The 24,692-nt window shown below is 44.9% G+C and overlaps 1 protein-coding gene across 4 annotated transcripts in view; it reads left to right on the forward strand.

Annotated features, from left to right (window-relative positions):
* Isha (Insulator su(Hw) mRNA adaptor) overlaps positions 1-24,692 on the forward strand; it is a 117,907-nt gene that overhangs the window by 44,594 nt on the left and 48,621 nt on the right. For all 4 annotated transcript variants that reach the window (XM_037426192.2, XM_037426195.2, XM_037426193.2 and 1 more), the window contains 4 exons: positions 4,452-4,675; positions 5,017-5,117; positions 14,841-14,948; positions 15,476-15,647. In XM_037426192.2, coding sequence (XP_037282089.2) covers positions 4,452-4,675; positions 5,017-5,117; positions 14,841-14,948; positions 15,476-15,647 — 605 coding nt within the window. The remainder of the gene's footprint in view (positions 1-4,451; positions 4,676-5,016; positions 5,118-14,840; positions 14,949-15,475; positions 15,648-24,692) is intronic.

The raw sequence follows: 24,692 nt of genomic DNA on the forward strand, positions 1-24,692 counted from the left end.
GGCAGTAGAAACGCACGTGAAGCGGCGAGTGTATCTCGCTCACATGTCATTGTTCTCATCGGCTTCCTGAACCCGCGCGAGCTATCGAGAAATCGGAGCAAGCGTTTCTCAAGTCTGCACATTCAGGCACGCCGCCGAACCAGCCCGACGAAGCGCGCTGCAGCCACCGGGCAAGTGCGTTAGGCGTGTGTTAGGCCTACGCTCACGGCCACATTTTGAACCTGGTTTGAACCTTTCATCATGTCAAAGCCGTATCGCAAGTTCCCCACTGCTCACAAGTTTAGAAAAAAGCGCAAGAAATCCACGGCAAAAAGAGATCATGGCGCGGGTATATCTGACGCGTACATAGTACAGGACGGCGCGGCGAGGGAACACAATCTGTCGGATGAAACGCCGACATCTCCGCCTGTTTTCCCGGCCGTCCCAGACGACGTTGGCGATAGGCAGCGCATAAGGAAAGGCACAACCTTTTTGACGAGCGTCGATCGTGCGCAATGGCAGAAAGTGAGTGCTGATAAGATCAGCAGCTTATCGGCAACTTCAGGGAGCGAGAGCAAGCTGCGAACGCACGCCACAGCGCGCAAGGACTTGGACCCGTCAGCGGCTACCTACGGGATCGTCGACTTATCCGCGATAAACAAGCTTCTTGAGAGAACGGCTAAATGCCAGACATGCAGCGGGACCATTTCTGTTGAAAAAGGTGAGCGAGAATATGGACTTGCGATGAAGCTGATTTCAGAGTGCCGCAACTGTAGACTTGTTGACAGTGAGTGGAGCTCTAGGAGGGTACCCAGCCAGGCTAAATGTGCTGCATTTGAAGTGAATATTCGTACGTCTCGTGCCGTGCAAAGTACAGGGAATGGCCAGGCAGCCCTAAACGACATCTTCTCTGTAATAGGAATTTCTCACAGGGGACTTCACCACAAAAGCTATCAGGGCCATTTGAAAAATAAACTGAATCCTGCGGCAACAAGAGCTGCAGACAAGGTCCTCTCTGATTGCCCCATATCAGTGAAAACATTATACAGAGATCTGTGCTTTGACAACCCAGGTAATGTGGCCATCTGTTATGATGGCACATGGATCACCAGAGGTCACCTGTCGCACATTGGTGTGAATGTTATACAGCTGTTTTCTGGCTATGTTTTAGACTATGTTGTCCTGTCAAATTCTTGTGCTGGCTGCAAGCGCGCACCACCAAAAATGCACCCAAATTGCTTGGTTTGGGAGTCCACGCACATCTGCCAGAAAAATGAGCAGTGCAAATCAGGACACATGGAAGTTGAGGCAGCAGTCACTCTCTTTGAGCGCTCAATTTCCCGTCACGGCTTGTGGTACACAGTGATGCTGTGTGATGGAGACTGTAGATCATTCCGTGCTGTTGAAGACTCGACAGTTTATGGTTTCATACAAGTTCAAAAAAGAGGACTGTATAAACCATGTCCAAAAATGAATGGGTACCGCACTACGCAGTCTTGTTCAAAAGCATAAAGGTTCTCGCGAAACACTAAGTGGAAGAGGCTGCTTGTCAGGTGATTTCATAGAGAAATTGTCGAGATACTATGGCTGGACGATAGTTATAGCGCGAGAATAAAACGACGAAACAGAGACAAAAAGGACATGAAAGACACGAGCGCTATGTCATGTCCTACTTGTCTCTGTGTCGTTGTTTTGTTCTCGCGCTATAACTATCGTCCTGCCATACCAACTAGCCCAAGCTGCCACACTATGGCTGGGCTCTGAAGACCAATGTTGGTGATGTAGATGCAATGCACGAGGCAGCCATGGCCACATATGATCATGTGGCATCGACTGATGAAAGGTTCGACCACACCTTTTGCGCAAGTGGCAGTGACTCATGGTGCAAGCAGAATGCTGCTGCTGCTGCAAGGGGAGAACCGCTGCCAAGACACACCTACAGCTTCCCACAAAATGTCCGTGATGCACTACTTCCATTCTGCGAGTGACTTTGCGACAAGGAGCTACTAAAACGCTGCCAAAGAGGCAAGACACAAAATGCAAACAAGGCACTCCATTCTGTCATATGGTCTCTTAATGCCTAAACAGAAGCATGATTCACTCATAGCTGTTCAGACTGCAGTTGCTGAGGCCGTGATGCACTTCAATTCAGGAATGAAAGAACGTCCCATACGTATCCTCAAAGAACTTCAGCTACAGCAAAACTCCATGAGCAAGCGACAGGCAGAAGAGAAGGATTCTTGTCGGATCTTGAGTGCCGAGCGAAAGCGTTCATCATCTTCCAGGTTCCTGCAACAAGCAAAGCGGCGGCAACGACAAAAGTGTGACAAAGACTACTGCCCTGGTGTTTTCCTGAGGAATTTATATGCAAAGAGAAGCATTTTTGTTTGTGTAGGATTCCTTAAATATACAGAGCTTTTTTTTTGCCATTTACAATATTACTTGTCGCGATGCGCGATATTACAATATTACTTGTCGCGATATTACTTGTCGGGGTCGCGATGCGACAAAATAGTGCCCTTGGCGCCGAGGAGTTGTAGCTTTGTCAACAGAAAGTTGTATTTGGGGCGACCGTGCAGCCATCAGCGCAACACAGCATTCTTGATCGGAAAATGGTGAGTGCGGTCCTTGAAAAAGGCAACGGAAATAAGCGAGATAGTGAGTATTGCTGTGTGGTTGAAAAATGCCACAAGTACTCTTATTTCTCTTGGTGGCTTGACTGGTGAGAAAAAGGGAGAAAACTAGAAATAAAACTAAATATACCATTGAGTAATACCGTAATTACTTGCATCTAACGCGCACCTTTTTTCCAGTTAAGCGAGTTCATAAATTGCATGCGCGTTAGAATCGATTACGGGAAAAAAAAAAAAAATGAATACGGTCATTCTATTCCCATCGGCATTTCCAAAATGGCCGCCCCCTACGTGCGTCAGCACGGCGCGTCGGCCATTTCTGCCTATGTGTTTCCCATGTGCGGCACTTCGTACGTGTGCTGAGGAGTTCGTCATCTTGTAGTGCATTAGCATCGACCGCATGGAAGGGCCGACTCCAACAACTCGAGTGCACCACGATGCCGCTTTTAAAAGTCATTGCGTGTGCAGAAAGGGACGGAAATCGGGCCGCATTGCAGTCGTTCGGAGTTCCCGAAACGTGCGTGCGGGACTGGCAGAAACAAAAGCAGAAGTTTGTCGACAGCAAAGCTTCACGCAAAGGCTTCAGTGGACCACAGCAGGGTCGGTTTCCGCAAAAAAAAAAAAAAAAAAGCTGTTGGCGAGCATGTGCTTGAGCAGCGAGCGGCACAGCGGCCCGTGACGACAAAACTAACTGCTCCAAGTGCGGGCTATGCAATTAGTCTTACAAAAAGGTCTAATGTGGAGCCAGTTTAAAGCGAGCAGGTGCTGGCTGACTATTTTATGAAGAGGAAAGGCTTTTCCCTCCGAAGGGGAACGGGCATATGCGAAAATCTTTGCAGAGGAGTACGATAAAAAGCTTCGCAGTTTTCAGAGGTTCGTCCTAAACTTGCGGCACAACAACGGCTCTCTGCTTGGGCAAATCGGGAATGCCGATCAGACGCCTCTTTACTTCGACATGCCTGGCACCACAACTGTCGAGAAGAAGGGGTCAAAGCAAGTTCGCGTGCTGACATCGGTTCACGGTAAAACTACAGTGACGGCAATACTCTGTTACACGTCAGATGGGCACAAGCTTCGCCCGTATCACATATTAAAATGGAAGACGCTCCCGAAAGGAGTTGTTTTTTCGAGTGGTGTGATCGTGTGGGCCAGCGAGAAAAATGGATGCGCGTTGCAATCGATGTCTTACTTTTACGTTGTGGAAATCGGGTGCACGTTACAATCGAGGGCACGGTAGAATCAAGTGAATACCGTATATTACTGATAAAAATTGCACCTCTTCATTATTCGTTATTCGACTATGTATTCATATTCAATTCATATTCGAAAATTTTGATATTCGCACACCCCTTGTTCCTCCTTCAGAAAACTTTGTCAACTGTATAACGTTTTTTTCGAACGTAAAGTACATTATTTGCATGAGCGTAATTTTAATGGTTCGGTCGTGCAGCACTAACCGAGGTGGAGAGTTCATTACTTTGACAAAGGTAGTGCATGCTTTGCTGTATTTAATTATATTAAGCATGAGCTGCAGTTACGTCTGGCCAAAGCATCATCACGTGAAACGGCAGGCTGTCAGGTTGCACTGTCGAGATACACTCAAACCCCATTATAACAAAGTTGCATCTAATACGAAAATAAATTCGTTATACTGTATTGAAAAATTCGTTATATAGGTATATTTCTAACACCATCTCTTACACGACTATTGTTCATTTACTTCGTTATATATGAGTTCATTATATTGATATTTCAGTGTAAATCTGTGTTAAAACAGTGTCATCGGCTTGCATGCATATGTGGTCGCTTCTTGAGAGATTTGGCTTCTTGTCACTGCAGGGACAGGCGAAGGCACAGCCGTTCCCGGTCTCCACGGAGGCGTGGTGGCCGCTCTCGTTCTCGATCACCATCACGTGCTTCTGGTAATCGCTATAGTAGCACAACCAAGGGGGACCGTTCGAGGGAGCGGGAGACCAGAGAAAGTGCCAGAGAAAAAGAGAGGGAACGTGAGAGGGAGCGACGCCGGAAAGGATTTCCTCCTGTGAAAAAGAACTGCCTTAGCGGTAAGGGCATTTAGTATTTACAGCGAAAACCCATTGTCGCTTATTTGTTGGATACAGAAAAAAATTGTTAACAGCTAAAAAATATGTCTATGAGCAATGCATAGAAATATTTATGTATTGTCAACAATAAAGTCCCCCCCCACCCCCGCCCCCCTTCATTCTTTTTTCCCTGTGAGGGCTTACATTAGGCTTTCATGTTGTGCAGAATAGCTGTAGGTCTAAATAACATTATAGAACAATCTTGTTGCTTTGACGTTATTTTGGTTACCACAAGCCATGTCTTCTCTCTCCCGTCGAAGTTCTTTCTTCTCGGCTAAGCAATACTTTTCTTGATTTTGCAGTTTGCAGCGCTACTCTGTGGCTTGGACATGTACCGAAGTCGGTCTCCGAGACTGACTTGCACGACACGTTTGGTGAATTCGGTGCCATCGTCAGGATTGATGTGAGTATGGTGTCAGTGCTCTGAATGCATTTAATACTTTACTTTGCATAAATTGTTCCCATACAATGAACGGTCCTTTAAAAATATTTTCACAACCTGTCATTGTAACTTAGCCCAGGAGTTTCACGGTACATGTACCACACTGTCTCTACATTCAAAACGCATGCATTTTTTATCATTTCTGTTGCTTTGCGTGTGCTACCACACTTCAGGAATACCATATTTACTTGCGTAATGAACACACTTTTTTTCTCTTGAAAAATTGGAGCGGGGTAAACTTTATGAACACTTTTTCGGGAGGAGCTTGCGTAATGAACGCACTTTTTTTCTCTTGAAAAATCTGAGCAAAAATCAGAGCGGGGTAAATTTTATGAACACTTTTTCGCGAGGAGCAAGAAATGCAGTAATGCAAAAAAAAAAAAAGGTAGGTAGCTTAGGCTTTTGCAATTCACATACGCGTTCACTGTTTGGAAACAGCTTCTTTGTTTCACTTTACTCATCTTCGGTGGCCGATGGAGATATCTTCTGCAAACTCTTCTCAGGCTGCCTGCGCATGCCATAAAAATGCTAAGCGATTATCTTTTCTCGCAATCATTTAGTCTGTGGCCTCAAGGAGTGCCCAAAAGCGTGCACTACGAAGCTACGACGCACTTACCCAACTTCGCAGCAACGTAGCACGATGAGGCCGTGGCAGCAAGTAACCAGCATTGCAGCAAGCTACCCCCAAGGCATCAAAACAAATCGTCAATAACAAGATTAACGACAAAATAAGGCCGCCGCCTCGCTTCTACATGAGAAGTGCCTCTACGCAGGGATAAGAAGTGAAGCAAAAATCGGGGGTGCTGCCATGTTTATTTATTTTATTTATTTATTTATAAATACTGCGATCCTTCAGCTGAAAGATCATGGCAGGGTGGGAAAAAAATGTTCGAGAATCGGTACATACAAAAAAAAAATAATGAAAACACAATAAATCGTACGATTTGAATATACAAGGCGAAGGTTCACAAACGCTTATTTCAACAAATTTTTCGAGTAACATAACACATAAGAACGTAACACGTAGAATACGGGTTATAGACTAACACAATAATTACAATAAAACAAATAATACAATGCAATGTGTAGTGATGGTTTAGGCGATGCTGTTTTCAAACAATGACAGTTTGTTCTGTAAAACGACATCATTTGTCAGGCTATTCCAGTCATTAATAGTTCTAGGGAAGAACGAATACTTGTGGCAGTTAATCCGTGAAGGTAAAGGAGTTATCGTTTTACTATGTCGCTTGCGAGTTGCGTAACCGGAAGAGTACCGAAGAATGCCTGCATTGTCAACATTTAAATGACCATTTATTAATTGATAGAAAAACTTAAGCCGGCAAGTGCGGTTTCTGTCCACAACGGGTTGCAGACCGCTTTTTACCAATAATTCAGATACGGATGTTCTACCGTAGGAGTTATAAATAAAACGTAAGCCCTTGTTCTGCACTTTTTCTAATTGATTAATGTTACGTTTAGTGAATGGATCCCATATTATTACAGCATATTCCAACATTGGACAAATGAGTGTTTTATATGCCAACATGCGTACAGACGGGGTAGAATATTTTAAGGATCGCTTTAGAAAAAAAAGTTTCCGTAGACATTTACCTGTAGTTATATCGACGTGTTTGTTCCAGTTTAGATCATTAGTTATCCATACTCCAAGGTACTTGTATTCTGCAACTTCTGTAAGATTGACGCTATTTGTGCCGTACTGATAACATAAAGGATTTTTCTTTAGTGTTATTTTCATATAAACAGTTTTGTTGTAATTAATTGACATTTGCCATTCCTGGCACCAAGAGACGACCTTGTTGAATTGATTATTGAGCCTTATCTGATCTCCAGCAGTTGATACCTTCGTGTATAATACACAATCATCAGCATAAAGCTTTACACTTACAGAAAGGTCATTCGTTATATCATTTATGTATAATAGAAAAAAAAGAGGTCCGAGGACCGAGCCCTGAGGTACGCCGGAATCCACAGGAAGTTTGCTGGAACAACTGTCATTAAATGAAACAAATTGTTGCCTGTTTTCAAGATACGCTCGTATCCATACTATAAGTTTCGGATTTTTCAAGATATATTGCAATTTATGAAGTAATTTTTTATGTGAAACTTTATCAAAGGCCTTTTGGAAGTCCATAAAAATGGCATCTAGCTGTTCACCTTCATTTAGTGCGGTAGCAAAATCATGGATGGTTTCAACCAGCTGTGTAGTGGTAGAATATCCACGTCTAAATCCATGCTGCGCTTTTGTTAGTACTTTGTGTTCATCAAGAAATGTAACAATCTGTTTGTGAATTATGTGCTCGAGAATTTTACAAGCTGTAGAGGTTAACGAAACTGGTCGATAATTCTTTATTTGAGTTTTATCACCTGCTTTGTGTAGAGGCTTAATTCGAGCAATCTTCCAGTCCTCAGGGAGTACACCTTCGTTCAAAGACCTAGTATATAACACACACAAATATTTCGCGCACCACTCTGCGTACCGTTTTAAGAAGGCATTTGGTATCTCATCTGGTCCAACAGATTTCTTAACATCCAGATTTAGCAATAAATTAAAGATACCCTCTTCAGAAATAGTGACATCTGATATTGGTGGTAGGTTCGCATCGAAAGGTGGGAGATGATTATTATCTTTTGTATAGACGCTGTTGAAATAGTTATTAAAGGCCGTACAGACAGCTTTTTCATCACTCTCTAATTTTCCATCTAAAAGAAATACATCGGTAGAGCACGTGCCCGGAGTGACCTCTTTCCAAAATTTTCTTGGACACGTTTTAATAAATGATGGCAATTTTTCGTTAAAATACTTTTCTTTGTCACGAAAAGATTTTTCTTTAATTTCTTCACTTATATTGCAAATAGTTGTTTTTAAATTAGGACTGTTAGCCTTGTTCGACCTTTTTTTTAACCGTTTCAACTTTCGCTTCAGCTGTAACGTCTCTCTTGTTATCCAGGGATTGTGATTCTCTACTTTCTTTGTAATTAAAGGGATAAAACGCTGCACACAATCTTCAATCATTCTCTTAAAGCAAAGCCACAGATCTTCAACGCTACGATTACTTGCATTGAAATGATCATATTCAAAGGCCAGAACATCAATTATAGATTCATCATCTGCTTTTGAAAAATTGGGAAATTTCTTCACCATCCTCTGCTGACTAAGTTCAACTCCCTTTAGCTTTAGTACCACAGCCTTGTGATCCGATATGCCATTTGTGACGCTGCACAACATGCTTTCTTTTATATTGCCACTTACAAGATATATATCTAGGATAGATTTTGTCCCCTGATCTATTCTGGTAGGGTCGGTGACTATTTGCGTCAAATCATATTGAAACATGATATCGGATATTTGAGTATCCGCAGCTTGACATGGGTCTGATATAAACGTTTCCCAATTCATATTTGGCATATTAAAATCTCCCGCTATGATTAATTTATCTTCGGTTTTTACGTGACAATGAAGGTAATCCTTAAGCTTTGCGATAACATCAAGGGAAGCATTTGGTGGCCTGTAAACGACACCAAGAAGATATTTAATATTGCCAATATACACTTTACAGAAGATGCTTTCTATGTCTTGAACGTCTGGCATTTTTACGACACGTGTATTATTCCTAAAAAGAATAGCAACGCCCCCTCCCCTCCCATTTCGATCCTTACGGAACACTCTGTAATTTTTCGGCACAAACTCACTATCAAAAACATCATCTCGTAGCCATGTCTCAGTTAGTAATACAATATCTGGGTCATGTGCTAAAAGCATGCCTTCCAACTTCTCAGCCTTATTAACAATACTGCGGCAATTTACATTTAACACCACTAAGCATCGTTCATCTAGTTTCCCCGAACCTTAATTTGGTTAGATAACTTATATCTTGTATTCTTATTATCATCCCAGCAAAAAAACTTTCCATCAATGCTTATTTTGTCAAAAACTAACTTCACTTTAGATCCACTTGCACGCTCGCGCGACGAACTTTGCCACAACTTTTTTCTGATATCACGTACACGAGCGGAAAAGTCTTCACTTATCGACAGCTCGGTGCCCTTCAGCTTGGAACACCTCTGCAGAATAGCTACCTTGTCTCGGTAATCGAGTATTTTTATAATTACTGGGCGTTTTTTGCCACTCTTTTTTCCCAATCTGTGACATCTTTCTATGCCCCTGACATTCACTCCCAGCTTTCCCTCAAACAAGTCCTTTTTTATTGTTTCAGTAAGGTCAGCAGTCGTTTCATTAGCTTCTTCCCCTAGGCCAAAAACAATCAAGTTATTTCGTCGACTTCTGTTCTCTAACTCGTCAATTTTTTTGACCGCGAATTCAAAGTCTTTCTCAAGCTGTGTTGCTCTTTGCTTTAAGTCGTTTACATCTGTTTTCAGTTCAATCAAAGGTTTTGTCTGTATTTCGACGGAACTCATCCTTTCAGTCAAGCTAGCAACTTCTTTTTCGATTTTTTCTTGTTTTGATAAGACACTGTTCATCATATCAGTGATGTGTTTTTGTCCTGAAAGAAGCTGCTGCAGTATTTCTTTATCTGAAGGGCCTGGGTTTGCTTCAATATCCCCGCAAACTAACAAATCCACGCCAAAAGCACAAATGCATGAAAAAAAGCTACCAAGTGGGCGTGGCAGCAACACTAAAAAGCGGTTTTCACTGCGGTAACATGGCGTAGGCAAGTAGGAACTAACCTGCACCACAAAGACGAATGGTTTGGTGAGCATTTCGCCCTGAGTGCCGCTGCCTGGCCCACTGAAGTTCGACGGAGGTACGTGGCTTCTTATAGCCGTTGGAAGGTCCGAGGTTGCTGACGTCACCGATGTTGGCGCATGCGTCGGAGTCGGGACTAAGGAAAGGGCGGCTTCTTCGATAAGACAACGGTGACCACGCAGCGGAATCTCGATGCCGTGAAGCTCCTTCCAGCCATGTGATGGGTCTGTCAAAACGGATTTATATTCAGCAGCTTCCGTTCCGAAGATGGTCGCCACAACCTGCACCACAAAGACGAATGGTTTGGTGAGCATTTCGCCCTGAGTGCCGCTGCCTGGCCCACTGAAGTTCGACGGAGGTACGTGGCTTCTTATAGCCGTTGGAAGGTCCGAGGTTGCTGACGTCACCGATGTTGGCGCATGCGTCGGAGTCGGGACTAAGGAAAGGGCGGCTTCTTCGATAAGACAACGGTGACCACGCAGCGGAAATCGTCATGATCTTCAGGTTTCTTTTTTTTTTTCTGGTTTTCCAGGAACCTGCGACGTGATAGCGACCCTTCGCAACAGCAAATTCTGCCGTCGTCGCTCAAAAATCACGTTCACATGGTTGGGCTTTTTGGAGCACACGATTATTGTCTCACATGTGAGGACATCTAAACCTATGCATTCACAGGGAAACGAGGAATGAACGGACAGTTAAATGAAGAAAGTAGGCTAAAAGGGAGGGGGAAGGGGGTGTTTACAGGAAACGACCTGTGTCGGTTGGCTCCCGCAGTTTAGTGACCTTTGCTTGCTGTGTGCTTATCAGCTGCGATGTCTCTACACTGCACTACTTGTGAACCCCCCTGTGGCACACAGATAAGATCGGAGGGGGGGGGCGGGGGGGGAATTTGTCAAATAGAAGGAAAAACAATAGGCACACCGCATCGGGCGAAGGGGGGAGAGAGCCAACCAATACAGCGAATTGAGACACACAGGCGAGCATAGCCGAAGCATGCATCTTCGGGCATCTCCTCATTTCTGCTTGGAACGACACAATTTTGGAATCGCTGTTCTGGAAAGGCTCAATCGAAGCAAAAATGATTTGCAGCGTTGCGAATCGCAGCAATTCCAAGCTCCAGACTGTTGTATTTAACCCTACTCGACACTTTATACGGTGACTACAGCAATGCAGATGACAAGGCATGACTGAATGTGTGCGCCTAGCAGACGAAATGTTTGCAGAGCAGCTGAGCGTCACGTCACTCTTTTCTGTGGAGAAGTGGTCAGCTGTGGCGTGGTCTGGAGGTGACCCCTAGGTAGTGCTCACAGCGCTAAAAATGGTGGTATTGCTGGCTGTCTTGAATCGTGGGAGATACCAGTGATATAAGTCAATACAAGTGATAGTTATGCGTCCTTCAGTTGCGTTTTAGGTTGCGAATCGCTACTAGAGGGTCGATAGCTACTTTTTGACGCAAGAATCATGATATGAGCAAATTTGATCTCACTGCTCTTTTAAGGGGGAACACGGTTCTTGAAGACCGAAAAAATGCGGAAAAATAATTTTTTTGAAAATATTTTTTTTTCGGATTCTGCAGTGACTGATGCATAATCTGGCAAATTTTCACGCGTCATACATTAATATTTTAGCCGCAGTAGCGTTTAGAAACATGCGAGTGATGAAAATATTCCTCGATGGACGCGCAAAAATCGGCTTTTTGACGCGCGCAGCTGCCCTTTTACGTCTCTGATTGCGTCCATCTTGGTCGCGTTTGAAAGAGCCGCGCTTCGTTTTCATTTTTCGCCCCACTGCTACAGCATACGCCTAGTGGCCACTAAGAAAAATCCAGCAAAAAGTTCAACCTGATGCGCGGTCCTATTGGTCTACTAGTGCACGTGACAGTCAGTGGGCATGCCATTGGCGCAGTCATCTGCTCGGGCTGCGGCTGTGCACATCGGACAACGCGGCCATGGCTGCGTGCCGAAGTCTACGCCGAAGTTCGCTGCGAAGCACCAATTCGGTGGACGTACGAAGAAAAGGAAGATGTCGACTCGCTTCCCGTGCCGAGTGGCTAGAAGAAGCTGTTGAGAACACAGAGTTCGAGTTAGGCCTAGCGTGTCAAAGCGGCTTTGACAGCAACGACGTTTCGACGCGACACCATTATGTCGAAGCCCGCTGAATTATTGGTGATTAAAAAGAATGCCGAAGAAAAACTACAGAATTTTGCATCAACGCCAGCTACCAGGCGAAAATCAGATCTGCTCGCTTGTGCAAACGACACTGCCACCACGAATGACGCTGCGGCTGGCTCACAAGTGATGGATACGCGCTTCGCTTAGGTGAGCCTCGACGCTCTAAACGCTATGCAGTGGGCGTGAAGTGCAAAAGGTGCGGCCCACTGCGACTGCAGCTGCTGATAAATGCATATCAGAAAGCGCTCGCTCTTCATAGCAAACTGAAGCTCGGTGACCCAGGAAACATTGCCGTTTCCTACAATCGTTCATGGATGACACGCAGACACTCATCCTATATCTGTGTTGGCGCTGTTATAGAGCTTTTCACGGGTTTAGTTTAGTGCTTGACTATGTGGTGCTAAGTAATTTTTGCGCAGCGTGCGAACGGGGACCGAAAGAAGGAGATTCAGATTACCAGTCGTGGAAAGCAAGTCATATATGCCAAAAGAACTCCAGCAAAAAATCTGGTGAAATGGAAGTGGAAGCTGGATTGATGCTTTTAAAGAGATCACAGGAGAAAAAGAATCTCGGGTATACCACAATACTTCCAGACGGTGACAGCCGCACCTTCCTTGCAATGCAGGAAGCCGAAGTGTATGACTATATACCAATCAACAAGGAAGACTGTGTCAACTACGTTGAAAAGAGAATGGGCACAGCATTGCGAAACCTCATTGCTAAGCAAAAGGGGGCTGGAACTGAGCCTTGGTGGCCGGGGAAAACTGACTGGCGACCTGATTACCAAGCTCACTTCCTACTATGGCTGGGTGCTGAAGAGCAATAAAGGTGACGTGAAGACCATGCAAAGAGCTGTCATGGCAACCTATCACCATGTCACCTCTAATGACGAAGTGTCTGACCACAGTTTGTGCCCAAAAGGCAAAGATTCTTGGTGCCGCCAAAATGCAGCCACAGAAAAAGGCGGGCCCATCCCCAAGCATCGCTACAACTTGCCACCTCACGCCTGCAAGGCCCTTTTGCCCACCTACGAACGCTTGTCGGATGAGAGGCTTCTTGAACGGTGCCAGCGGGGGTAAGCGCAGAATAACAATGAGAACCTTCATTCTGTTGTTTGGGCGCTCTCAGCTAAAGAGAGCCATGCGTCACTGTTTTCTGTCCAAGCAGTTGTGGCTGAAGCTGTGTTGAAATGCAATGCTGGAGCTGGAAATGAAGCAGCCTCAGCATCAATCCTGAAGGAGCTGCACGTCAATCCTGGACTCTCAGCTAAAGAAAAAAAAAAACGCATGAAAGAAAAAGACCACAACAGATTGATCGCATCTCCTCGCAAGTATGCCTCTGCGGAAAGCACGCAGCGGGCATTGAAAAAAGGTCATTTAGGTGACGCAAAACAGAAAGACTATATGCCTGGTGCCTACTGAGGAAGTTGAATTTAAAAATCATCGTAAATAAACAGCTTTTCCATGCTACTGTCTGCTCAGAATTGACTTTTGTTTTTGCATGATTTCTCAGGATTCAAATTTTGCTGCAGTTGCAAACTTGTCCAAAAGATATCTCTGCCTCCAGAGCAGCTAGGGCTGTCATTTTTGTTGTGAAATGTAGCTGTACCTTTAGTTTACACAATGGTAGGGGTGAATTTTTGATTGAAATCTTCAAAAATTGTATTTTTTATCCGAAATTGGAGCATTAAGTGGGTGTATCTGCAACACTGAAATGCAAAGTGCGACAAACCTTGTTAAAATTATCAAATAAAAAAAAGTGCTCCTACCGTTGTGTGGCTTATGTTCATTAGTATACAGAAATATGCTAATAGTAGCTCTGCAATAAAATTTATTGTGTCATTATACCGGCAAACAATAGGTGAATAACTTTAGAATATTTCAAAAACTAATTGGCTTAGAGGAAAAGTAATTTCATTTTTGACATCAATAACTCAATCACACTGTGAATTGTCTTTATAAACACATGAAAATATCTGGCATTTCCTATCATGTTGAGCGTCCCCCCTTAAAAATATGAGGGGGATACTGTAACGGTGCAGAGCACCTCCATGTTGGAACCAGCGTTTTCACGAGTCAATACATTTGAGAGCGTAGCAGAGTCCGAAAGGCAGCTTCGCCATATGTGAGTATATTGGGGTGAAGCATATGAGAAAAATTTGAAGTGACCATTGTGGACGTTGACTGTTGACTCTATTTGTCTTTGAGATGTTTGAATAATCATAATTTTAGTGTTAATCAAATAGAAGAGCAACCACTATTCAATATATATTTAAATGTTCAAGTATTCGCATGCAACTATTTTGAATACATTATTTCTACATGGATTTCGCTGGAACCAAACTAGTGTGTCGTAAGATGCTGGTCATTGCGGAATAGGGTTCCACTTTGAATACTGAATAGTGGGTTCAATGGAAGTGTTAAAAAGCACCAACTGTTAGTCCCATGAGTAAGAACCAAGCGGAGGTTAGTAGTTCATCCCATTCGATAACAATTTTCCTCAAAAGGGAGGAATCGGTGCGGCAGGTCAGTCACTCCTGCAAAGGAGCAACCTCGATTCCCCTCTGCCTACTCTACTTAGAGTGTGCACTCACATTAACAAGGCATCAGATGTACATAAGCCTGTTTTATATTTTGCTAAACAAAAAATGACACGCTAGTTGCACTGTGTAATGTTGTCGACCAATACACCAGCTTAGTTGTGAGGCTTGGAGGCGTTACTGTAACGTAAAAAAAATCAAATGTCACTCGTGCTTCATGGCGTAATGACGTTTTTCTCTTTTTGCAGATGATTCCTCCACGTGGCTGTGCCTACGTGTGCATGGACCGCAGACAAGATGCCTTTAGAGCATTGCAAAAACTGAAGAATCTGAAACTGCAGGGGAGCCTGATCAAGGTGTGTGTGCATGTGTGTGCACATACATACATGTTTTAACTTTTTTCAGGTTGAATTATATGAGTAATTTGCATCCAAAAATTTATTTTCTCGTGAACTTGGGAAGGGGGGGGGGGGGGCTCTTTCATTTCACTTGTGAAAGGCATAGCATGTTGAAAGCTAAACAATTGAACCCCAATGTACACAACATTGGAGGACCACGCATAAACGTCTTATAATCTAGGTGTCAATACAGCCGAACCCCGCTACAACTAAACTGACAGGGCGCGGAAAAAATTTAGTTCAAGTGAGAATTTCGTTGTGAAATTGAAGAAAAAAAAATATAGCTTACCTAAGCTAGCAAAGCAGGAACTTGTTCCAAAAATTCAGAAATCCACACATACTAGTATATGTGTATTGAAACAGAAAGTTGCCGATGCTCTTGCGTCTCAGTGTACAAGTAAATAAGTTGTAACTTTGTGTGAGAAGTGTGCAAGTAGCGAGCTGGCCTTTTAATTATATTTGTTATTATTTTTTTATGTTTGCAGATGGCTTGGGCACCGGGCAAAGGTGTGAAGGGCAAAGAATTGAAAGACTTTTGGGAGGTAGATCTAGGTGTGAGCTACATTCCACTCGACAAGCTGCCTGCGGATGTCAACCTGCTAGCCTTGGAGGAAGGGGGTGTGATTGATAAGGATTCCCTGTCTGACGGTTTAAAAGGTGGGGCTGACTTTCTTGAGGATTATTTTTGTTCCTCTCTTCTTCATTGACTAGGCCTCTCAGAAAAGAACATACAGTCAAACACGTATATATCGAACCCACATATATAGGCTTTTCGGGTATATTGAACTCGTAAGTTCTCCCCTTACAATTACTTTGTAAAAGTATAGGAATTCACACGTTTATATTGAACGGTATTTTTACCTGCCTTCATATATAATGAACGCCGCGCAAGCTGGAAGGTGCGCTTCGGCACTCGTCGCGCCCCGCAATCTTTGCGGCAGCGCGGCTCCGCACGCAAGTTAAAAGGTGCGTTTTGCCACTCACAGCACCTGGCCACCTCCGTGCTGCACCACTCCTTTTGATAATTTGGAATTTTGGAATTTGATCATTTTGTCTTGCTGAGAAGCTGGATGTTTAGTGAGTGCAAGAAAGTGCCATATGCAACAGTAGGACACCATAAATTTTTAGAAAAATAAATACAAAAATTATCGTTCACTGGCAATGGAAGGATTAACTTCTAAACTTCATAACTTTTGTTGTAGGAAAGCTAGAGCCATGAAACTTGTTTTTTGCACTCTGCTAATTATAGAATGCAATGACTTTTAATTCAGCAAGATCTGTACAGCCAATTCGCTGAAAAGATGATCAAGATAACTTTTCATTAATGACTAATAAAAAAATGGTAAGAGGTACATAAAAACTTAGTTGATATTTGACATCTGCACATGTAAATACACCATCTCATAAGTTTTCATCACCATAGCTTAAATAATAACATGCCTGATGGCTAAGTGCCTCTTCCCCTCTTAAGGGGGGGCGCGGCAAGTAAAGTGCCGATTTTGGTCAAAATATGCGATTTTCTGATTTATTTTTTTTCGTAATCTTCAGACCTTCAACTTCCTTGTTCTAAAATATTACAGCGAAACGTGCGCTGCAAATCCCGCAAATAGTGTTTTTGCCGAGGCCAGTCGCCGAAAAGTGCGAAAAAAAAGCCCCTGAAACGGTGTTGTTCACGCCGCACAAACGCGCCAAGTTGTTGACTGTGGGCCGCCATTTTGGTAGCTTTGGAAAGAGGAGAAAGCCGGCTTCCCGATGGTCGCGGTCTCGTATTTCGCCGAGTGAAAATAAAAGCGCGAAGAGCAAGTAAAAAAACGAAAACGAAGAACGGCAATTGGCTGCGCGGGTCACGTGGTAGCAGGCGCGACCTCTTACTGGTCAAAGCTGCGCCGCGCACCTTGGCAACCTTGGAAGCGCGAGCGCATCTGCGGCCGCCGTGTCGAGAATCATCCGGCGTGCGCTTCGTTTTTTGCCAGTTTGCTGTTTTTGTGATAGTTCGCGTGCTTTTTTTACCAAGCTTTGTTTACATCGGTGGTCTCTTCTGAGTGCTTGCTCATACTGCGGTGCTATGTTGTCGCAAAAAAAGTTCCGGAGCGTCCACAAGTACGGCAAGCGTCGGAAAGCTTGGAACAAAGGGCAGACGACTGCGGCTGCCGTCCCAGTCGCAGTTCCGGACGGAGCATGCTCTTCAAGCGTCACGGAGCCTCTACTCAGACCCTTCGCTGATTGTTGTGAGGCCGAGAGTGTGGAAGGTGCCACATCGTCGTATGTCAGACCGCCGGATGCCGTCGACCGTGACGGACGCTCTCGCGAACCCGATTGCGGTGGCACCGCGTCGGCAGCCGTTGCAACTCCGGGCGTGCGCGCGTCGAACATTCTATCGCGAGTTTCGGCCCAGATTCCGAGCAGTGAAGAAATCGCGCAGCGGGCGCAGACAAGGCGGGATGTTTTGGATGCCGTAGCATCGAAGTCCGCTTCAAAGCGGAAGCTCGAGCTTCTGAACGAAGGCTGCGACGAAAATGACGGCGGTAAGGACTCCACATTCTTCATTGTAAATAAGAAGATGCTGAACGGTCTGCTTTCGTCAGTAAAGTGCAACAAGTGCGACGAAGGGTCGATACGCCTCGAGACTACGCACTGCCTTGGACTCGCGGCGAGGATGGGACTTTTTTGTGACAATTGTGGCATAGTAAACAGTGCGTGGTCGTCCCCGAGGTGCTCCGGGCAACAAAAAACGAACCCCTTTGAGGTAAACGTGCGTGCTTTGAGGGCTGTGCAGTCAGTTGGCAGAAAACAATCTGCCATAAATGACATTTTTTCTGCGATGGACATTTCGCATCGAGCACTGCACCACAAGTCCTACCAGAGACTGCAAAGGAAGTACAGCCACCCTGCCACCACATCAGCTGCCACCCGCATTGAAGCAGAAAGTGCACAGAAGGTGCATGACATCTACAAGGACCTAGGAGGAGTGCCAGGCAACATTGACGTCATTTACGACGGCACGTGGATGACGAGGGGGCACAGAAGTCATATTGGCGTGGGCTGTGTAATCGAGCTGTACACAGGCTTGGTCTTGGACCACTGTGTCCTGTCCAACTACTGCCAAGGCTGTGCTGTTGGCCCCAAGCCTGGTGACGACAACTATGAGGAGTGGCTTGAGAAACACAAGCCACAGTGCCAAAAGAACACCGATGCTAATGCAAGCCAAATGGAAGTAGAAGCAGCTAGGATCATGTTTGAAAGATCGTTTACCAAGTACAAGCTTCGATACATCAATGTGCTCTGCGACGGTGACAGCCGTACGTACCTTGCCCTCACGCAAGACAAGGTGTATGGCTACATGGTGATTAAGAAACAGGAGTGTGTGAACCATGTGAAAAAAAGAATGGGCACTTCCTTGCGCAACCTTCTTGATGAGCACAAATCCAAAGGCCGAGGACTGAGCATGGGTGGCAAAGGCCGGCTGACGCAGGGCCTGATAAAGAAGTTGACGAATTATTATGGCTGGGCCATTAAGAGCCACCCCAACGATGTTCCTGGCATGGAGAGGGCCATCATGGCCACTTATTACCATGTAACATCCACAGACCAGGATCCACACCATGACCTGTGCCCAAGTGGGACTGACTCCTGGTGCCCGCACAATCGGGCATTGGCCAAGGGAGAGCCGCTGCCGCCTCACAAACATAAACTGCCCCCTCACGTGCGAGTGGCACTGCTGCCAATCTACAAGCGCCTCTCGAACAAAGAGCTCCTTGAAAGGTGTGCGCAGGGAAAAACCCAGAACGCTGTGGAGAGTATGAACAGCCTCATTTGGTCACTCCAGTCCAAGAGCCAGTTCGCGTCCCTTCGAAGTGTGGAAAGTGCAGTTGCGGATGCAGTCTGCCGTTTCAATGGTGGCTGCAAGAGTGCGCTGCAAGAGATCACTGCTCAACTGGGCTTCAATCCAGGAGACTGCTCTTTGCGGCGAGCAGCCGAAAAGGATGCCAAAAGGGTAAAGAGGGCTCAAAAGGCGCATTGTTCCACGACAAAGAAGCGCAAAACTGGGTTGCGCTCTACGGAGGCCAAGGCCACAGCATCTCAGGATTACTGCCCAGGAGGATTCTGAGTGTTTTAGGCATGTTGTGAACTTCCAAACAAGAGTGAACTTTCAAAGTCAGTTTTCTCAACTCTTGATTTTCGCCTATGTGCCTTCGCTAGAACATCAGTCATTTTCTAACAAAGACTGATAGAGTCGTTCCGTTTTTTGCACTAGGCTCAGGAGGCCTTTAGCAGTGCAATAAAGCTTTATCTCTCTTCTTACTCATCATTTAAAATTTTTAGAACACATTTTATAATTACTGCGATGTGTGCGCAAAACAACATCCATGTTTTGGAAATTTTATTTATGGTTACAAGAACTAGAAAAATCAACTAATAGCTTCTTTGCACAAGTTGATGCTTTGGGAACATAATAATATGAAAAAATAATTTCATTTAGCAATAATTATCTCTTTAAGTGTGAAGAGCATTAATTAGTATAATTATGCTTGTAACTCAAAAAGTACAAGAGGTATTTGAAAACGGTTTTCATATTTGGAATCCTCACAATCATCCACATACACACACCAAATTTCATCACAAACAGTACATTAATAAAAAAATTAGTTTTACTTGCCACGTCCCCCCTTAAATGTAGCGTGGAATGTGCTCTGTGTTTTGCTGCCTGCGCGATCATTCTGCACGCAGAGTGGATTGTAAATGTAAAGGTGCCTAATGGACACCTACTTTACCAAACTCTCGTCCCAACAGGGCACTTCTAGCCAGCGCCTTCTTGTTCTAAGCTCGCTTTCTACCGCTTCTAAAAGCTTGTTGCTAAGACGGTTTCAGGCGAGTCCCCAGGCATCGCGATAGCGTACAAAAACTACTAGCTCAAAGCAAGAAAAACACTGCGTCGAGAAAAATGCACGAGTGCAAAAGCAGACGCACACAATTGGACAGCCATGGCGGTGAATGTGCAAGGAAAAAAAAAAAATGACGCGTTAGTCGCGTCAGCCAATGGGAGACTTGGTACGGCACACTCAACGCGCACCGACTGAGAGCCAATCAGCAACTCAGGAACAACCTTCGGAAAACCTGTGACGACGGCAATTCTTGAGCGACACTTTTGAGATGGCGCATATTACGCACAAAGGAAACGGTTTCAAATCTAGCTCAAGGTGGTAATGCTCAGCTTGTTACAACGCTCATGGCCCGCGCGCGTGTAAAGTTCGAACAAATTTTATTGTTTGGGGGCATTTTGCTGCTGTTGGGTCGCTTTGCTGGCCCATCATATTGCATTTACCAACCGAATTAAGCGTTAGTAACTTGAGACCAGATGCTCGAGGCACAAACACCCTGAAAAAATGTTTTGTAAAAAAAATAAAATGATAAAATTTTCGGACATTTTATATCGTTTTAAGGGGGGACGCGGCACTTCGGGACCGAAAATCAGCCAAAAAATCGAGTTTTCGCGGACCTTCTTTTCGCATTCCCGACATCATTGCGCACCTATTTACAAAATTTCATAGCCGAATACCATCAACTTTTATCGTTATTCAACTTTAAAAAACCGAAAACGGGCGTCCTGCCCTTTAAATTGAGGGCGAATAGCGCAGGTTTCGGCTCTACGATACGCGGGAACTACGCGCTCGATCGGCGCCATTTTGGTCTTGTTTGAAAGAACGCGTTTTCAGCTGTTTTTTTTTATTCAGTAAGCAACATTGAGCGTTTCCCCGGTTCGAAAAACGGGGCCTCAAAGACGAAGAGCCGCGCTCACTGCCATTGGCTAAACGGCGCACGTGACTGAAATGGCGCTTTCCGGTTGGCTGGAAGTTCGCGGCTTGCGCCTGCATACGCGACCCGACGCCATTTTGAAAGGGTTACCGCTGTGACGCCTCGAAATCGGCAGAGCACTCTGAAGCTTCTGATCGTATCGCCATGCCTGGAAACGCAAAAAAGTATCGGACCGTGCACGCATTTGGTCGCAGGAAACGCAAAGGTCGTGGGAGAAAGTCTACGAAGTCATCAGAGCCCTTGGTTGACTCCGACGAACGATGTGTCGACGCTCCGCGGCCGTTCAGCGATGGTGCGACCGAGCGCGTTGCCTCCGACGACGATGACGGGGAAGCGAACTCCGGACGACTACGAATCGACGCCAAGGTGGTGACAAATGCCAAAGTTGAAGAAAATCATGCCCGGGAGAAAGCGACGCTCGACCGGCTTTCATCGGCGCCAGCAACTGCACGGAAAATTGACTTTTTCACCGCGAGTTGTAGCGAGGCAACCGCACAGGACTCGGACCACGCTGCTCCTTATCTGCTTATGCATCTAGATATCCTAAACGCGATAATGGGTGCCTTGTGTTGCAAAGCCTGCCACGGACCGGCTACGATCGTCAGAGGGGATCGGGACTACGGACTTGCCGTGAAAGTGCTAGTGCAGTGTGAAAGGTGCGGCGAGATCGCGAATGAATGGACTTCGCCCCCCGCGAACGGCACGAAAACGTGCAATCCGTTTGAAGTAAATCTTCTCGCTTCGAGGGCGATGGTGGCTACCGGCAACGGCCAAACGAAAATGAACAATATTTTCGCAACAATGGGCATCTCGCACCGCGGTATGCACCACAAGATGTTTCAGCGGCATTTGAAGAACACGCTGGCACCCGCTGCAACGCGAGCGGCTGAGTCCGCTATGAGCGAATGTGCGGAAAAGGTTAGAACAATTTATGATGACTTGTGCTTTGGCCAATATTGCCGTTAGCTACGACAGCACGTGGAAGACGCGAGGCCATTCTTTCCACATCGGCGTGGGCACAGTTATCGAATTATTTTGTGGCTACGTGTTGGACTACGTTGTTCTTTCCAACTTTTGCCTAGGCTGCGAGGTGGGCCCAAAGCCTAGTAGTGAGGGCTATCAAGAATGGAAGGCTAACCACAAATGCCAAAAAAATACGAACAGCAAAGCGGGGCAAATGGAAGTGGAGGCGGCTCTAATTCTATTTCAGAGGTCGCTTGAACGCCATGGCCTGCGCTACACAACTATGCTGTCTGATGGAGACTCTAAGACATTTTGCGCCATACAAGACGCCAAGGTGTATGGTTACATTGACGTGCAGAAGGAAGACTGTATTAATCATGTACAGAAACGGATGGGCACCGCATTGAGAAACCTGGTGCAGAAACAAAAGTGCGATGGGAAAAGAGGCCTTGGTGGGAAAGGCAGGCTCACAGGTGAGCTGATCACCAGGCTGAGCACATATTATGGCCGGGCTCTGAAATCGCATGAAGGTGACGTGGGCGAGATGCAAAAGGCTGTGATGGCCACATACCGCCACGTCACCTCCACTGATGAATGCTCGGACCACAGTCTGTGCCCAGCTGGTGAAACTTCATGGTGTCGGCACAATGCCGCAAAAGCAAAGGGTGAGCCCGACCCCAGGCATGCCTACAATCTACCGAAAGACGTGGCAGAGGCATTACTACCGGTTTATACCCGGCTTTCGGAAAGAGCCCTGCTTCAGAGGTGCGAACGCGGCGAAACGCAGAACTCCAACGAGAGCCTACATTCGGTAATCTGGAGTTTGGCCCCCAAGGAGCACCATGCGTCCCTGTTCGCTGTTGAAGCAGCTGTTGCAGAAGCAGTGCTGCGCTTCAACACGGGCAATTTGAATTCTGCAACGGCAATCTTAGGTGAAATGGACATGAATGCGACAAGTACTGGTGCCAGGAGAGCGAGAGAAAAAGACCACCGTCGCAGCATTGTCTCCAACAAGAAAAGAACAGCCTCATTGGAACTCCGGAAGCTAGTGAAGAGGAGGCATGAGCACAAAATGCATTCAGACTATGCTTCTGGTGCGTTTTGAGGTTGTATTGTTGCATCTTCTGCAATAAAAATGTGTGCCCACGTTTTTTCTCGATTTCTCAAAACGACAATTTTCATGTGCTTCCCATTATGCCGGAGCAATATCTCTTGTTCTATCTGGGTTATCATTACGATTTCTTTTTTGTTTCGAAGATAAATGCAGGGGATGTGTCGTAAAGTAAGTTTTATTGTAATAATTTTTGGAGAAAATTCTCTAAATGGATCTTTTGTTTCAAGTGTAGATGGGGAAATTTTTCATGTCATATTCAACATCCCACAACTTTGCTTCGAAATAGCCCAGAACAATGATTTATACTTTATTGCACACTGTGAACATACCGAATTGGTTCTATAGGTTGCACATCAATATCCAAGTTACAGTTAATTAGCTAATTAGGCCTTAATTGGAAAAGTCGCAGTTCATTATATCTTTAAAACTAATTGTCACAGCAAAAAAAGAATTAGATTTTTGAAATCAGCAGTAAAATCTATATAGGCTCTCCAAATTTGACTGAGGTACTCGCAAAAATAAAAGAGTTTTTGGAAGGTGTAGCATCCCCCCTTAAGACCTTTGACCCCTTTTAACAAACTGCTTGAAAGGATTAAGTGCCAGAGATGCAATGGCATTGTTTCAATTGAAAAATGCGATAGATTGCTCTCGTGGTGCACTACAAGGCATTTATAGTAGACTCGAAATAATTGAAACTCCGATAATAATACATTTGTTTAATTCAAACAAAATTCAATTTTTTTTCAAACAAACTTCAAATTTCAATTTCTTATACCAAGCTAGTGTGCTTGCAGTAGTCATCCAATGAGTGTTTTGAAAAGGCTCTGAAAGGTCGCTCTTCTAGCTTTCGCTGTGACTGGGCTGTGCCTACAGTGCAGGCCTGGCGTTTTTTTTTTTTTTTAATTATTTACAGACGAGGTAGCAAATGCAATATCTGTAGCAAGCTCGATAACAATGACGCTTTTCCCAACAGGAAACTGTTAAGGGGGGAGGCTATCCTGGAGACCGAACTTTTTTATTTTTTAAGATATCTGGATGAAACTTTCAGGGGTTGTTCACTACAATAAAACTAGCACAACTGCTAAGTTTCACGAAGCTGTGTTTCTTAGTTCCAGAGTTATTGAGGTTTAACTGGGTGCTTCACATGGGTGCCTGAGGAAGAGTCGTGAGAAATTCCAGGACATAGTAGAAAGCTGAAATTCATTGTGGTTATTCCTTGATAGCTATCCCAGGGCGCTACAAAGCCGTTTTTTTTAATTTCCCCGCCCCCCCCCCCCCCCAAATTTTCACGCAACTTTGAATTTGATGTAACCGGTAATGACCAGATTCATCAAAAATTAATTGTTTATTATAAATTAACAGCACTAATTTTCAAAAAAAGGAGCTTGTTACGCCCTTGCAAGGTCATTCAGGAACAGAATAAAAAAAACTGCACACAAATCTGATGAACGGTTTTCGAGTTCTTGCTTTCCTCAGCACCACAACTAGCAAAAAAATGTGTTCTGAGAAAACAGGCCGAGAAAGTTCAAAACACGTGTTTTCTTCAACAAGCTCCAGCACAGTAGCTAGAAGTGTCCTGGCGCACTCTTTTCTTCTTTTGCCTGGCCTCCATCTTCTCTTGGTGTCTTTTAGAATTCTTTTTTAGGCGTAAAGCGTATTTTTCACGAGCTCGCTGGATCAGATGACCTGGTTGAAGTCCAATGGAGTCCGATATCACTTGGGTTGCTTTGCAGCAGCCGGCATTGTAGCGCAGCACTGCTTCATGCGGTGCTGTTTCTACCGCGATCAAGGATGAGTGTTGTTCTTTCGGC

Source organism: Rhipicephalus microplus, chromosome 5 (genome assembly GCF_043290135.1).
Source record: "Rhipicephalus microplus isolate Deutch F79 chromosome 5, USDA_Rmic, whole genome shotgun sequence".
NCBI lineage: Eukaryota > Metazoa > Arthropoda > Arachnida > Ixodida > Ixodidae > Rhipicephalus > Rhipicephalus microplus.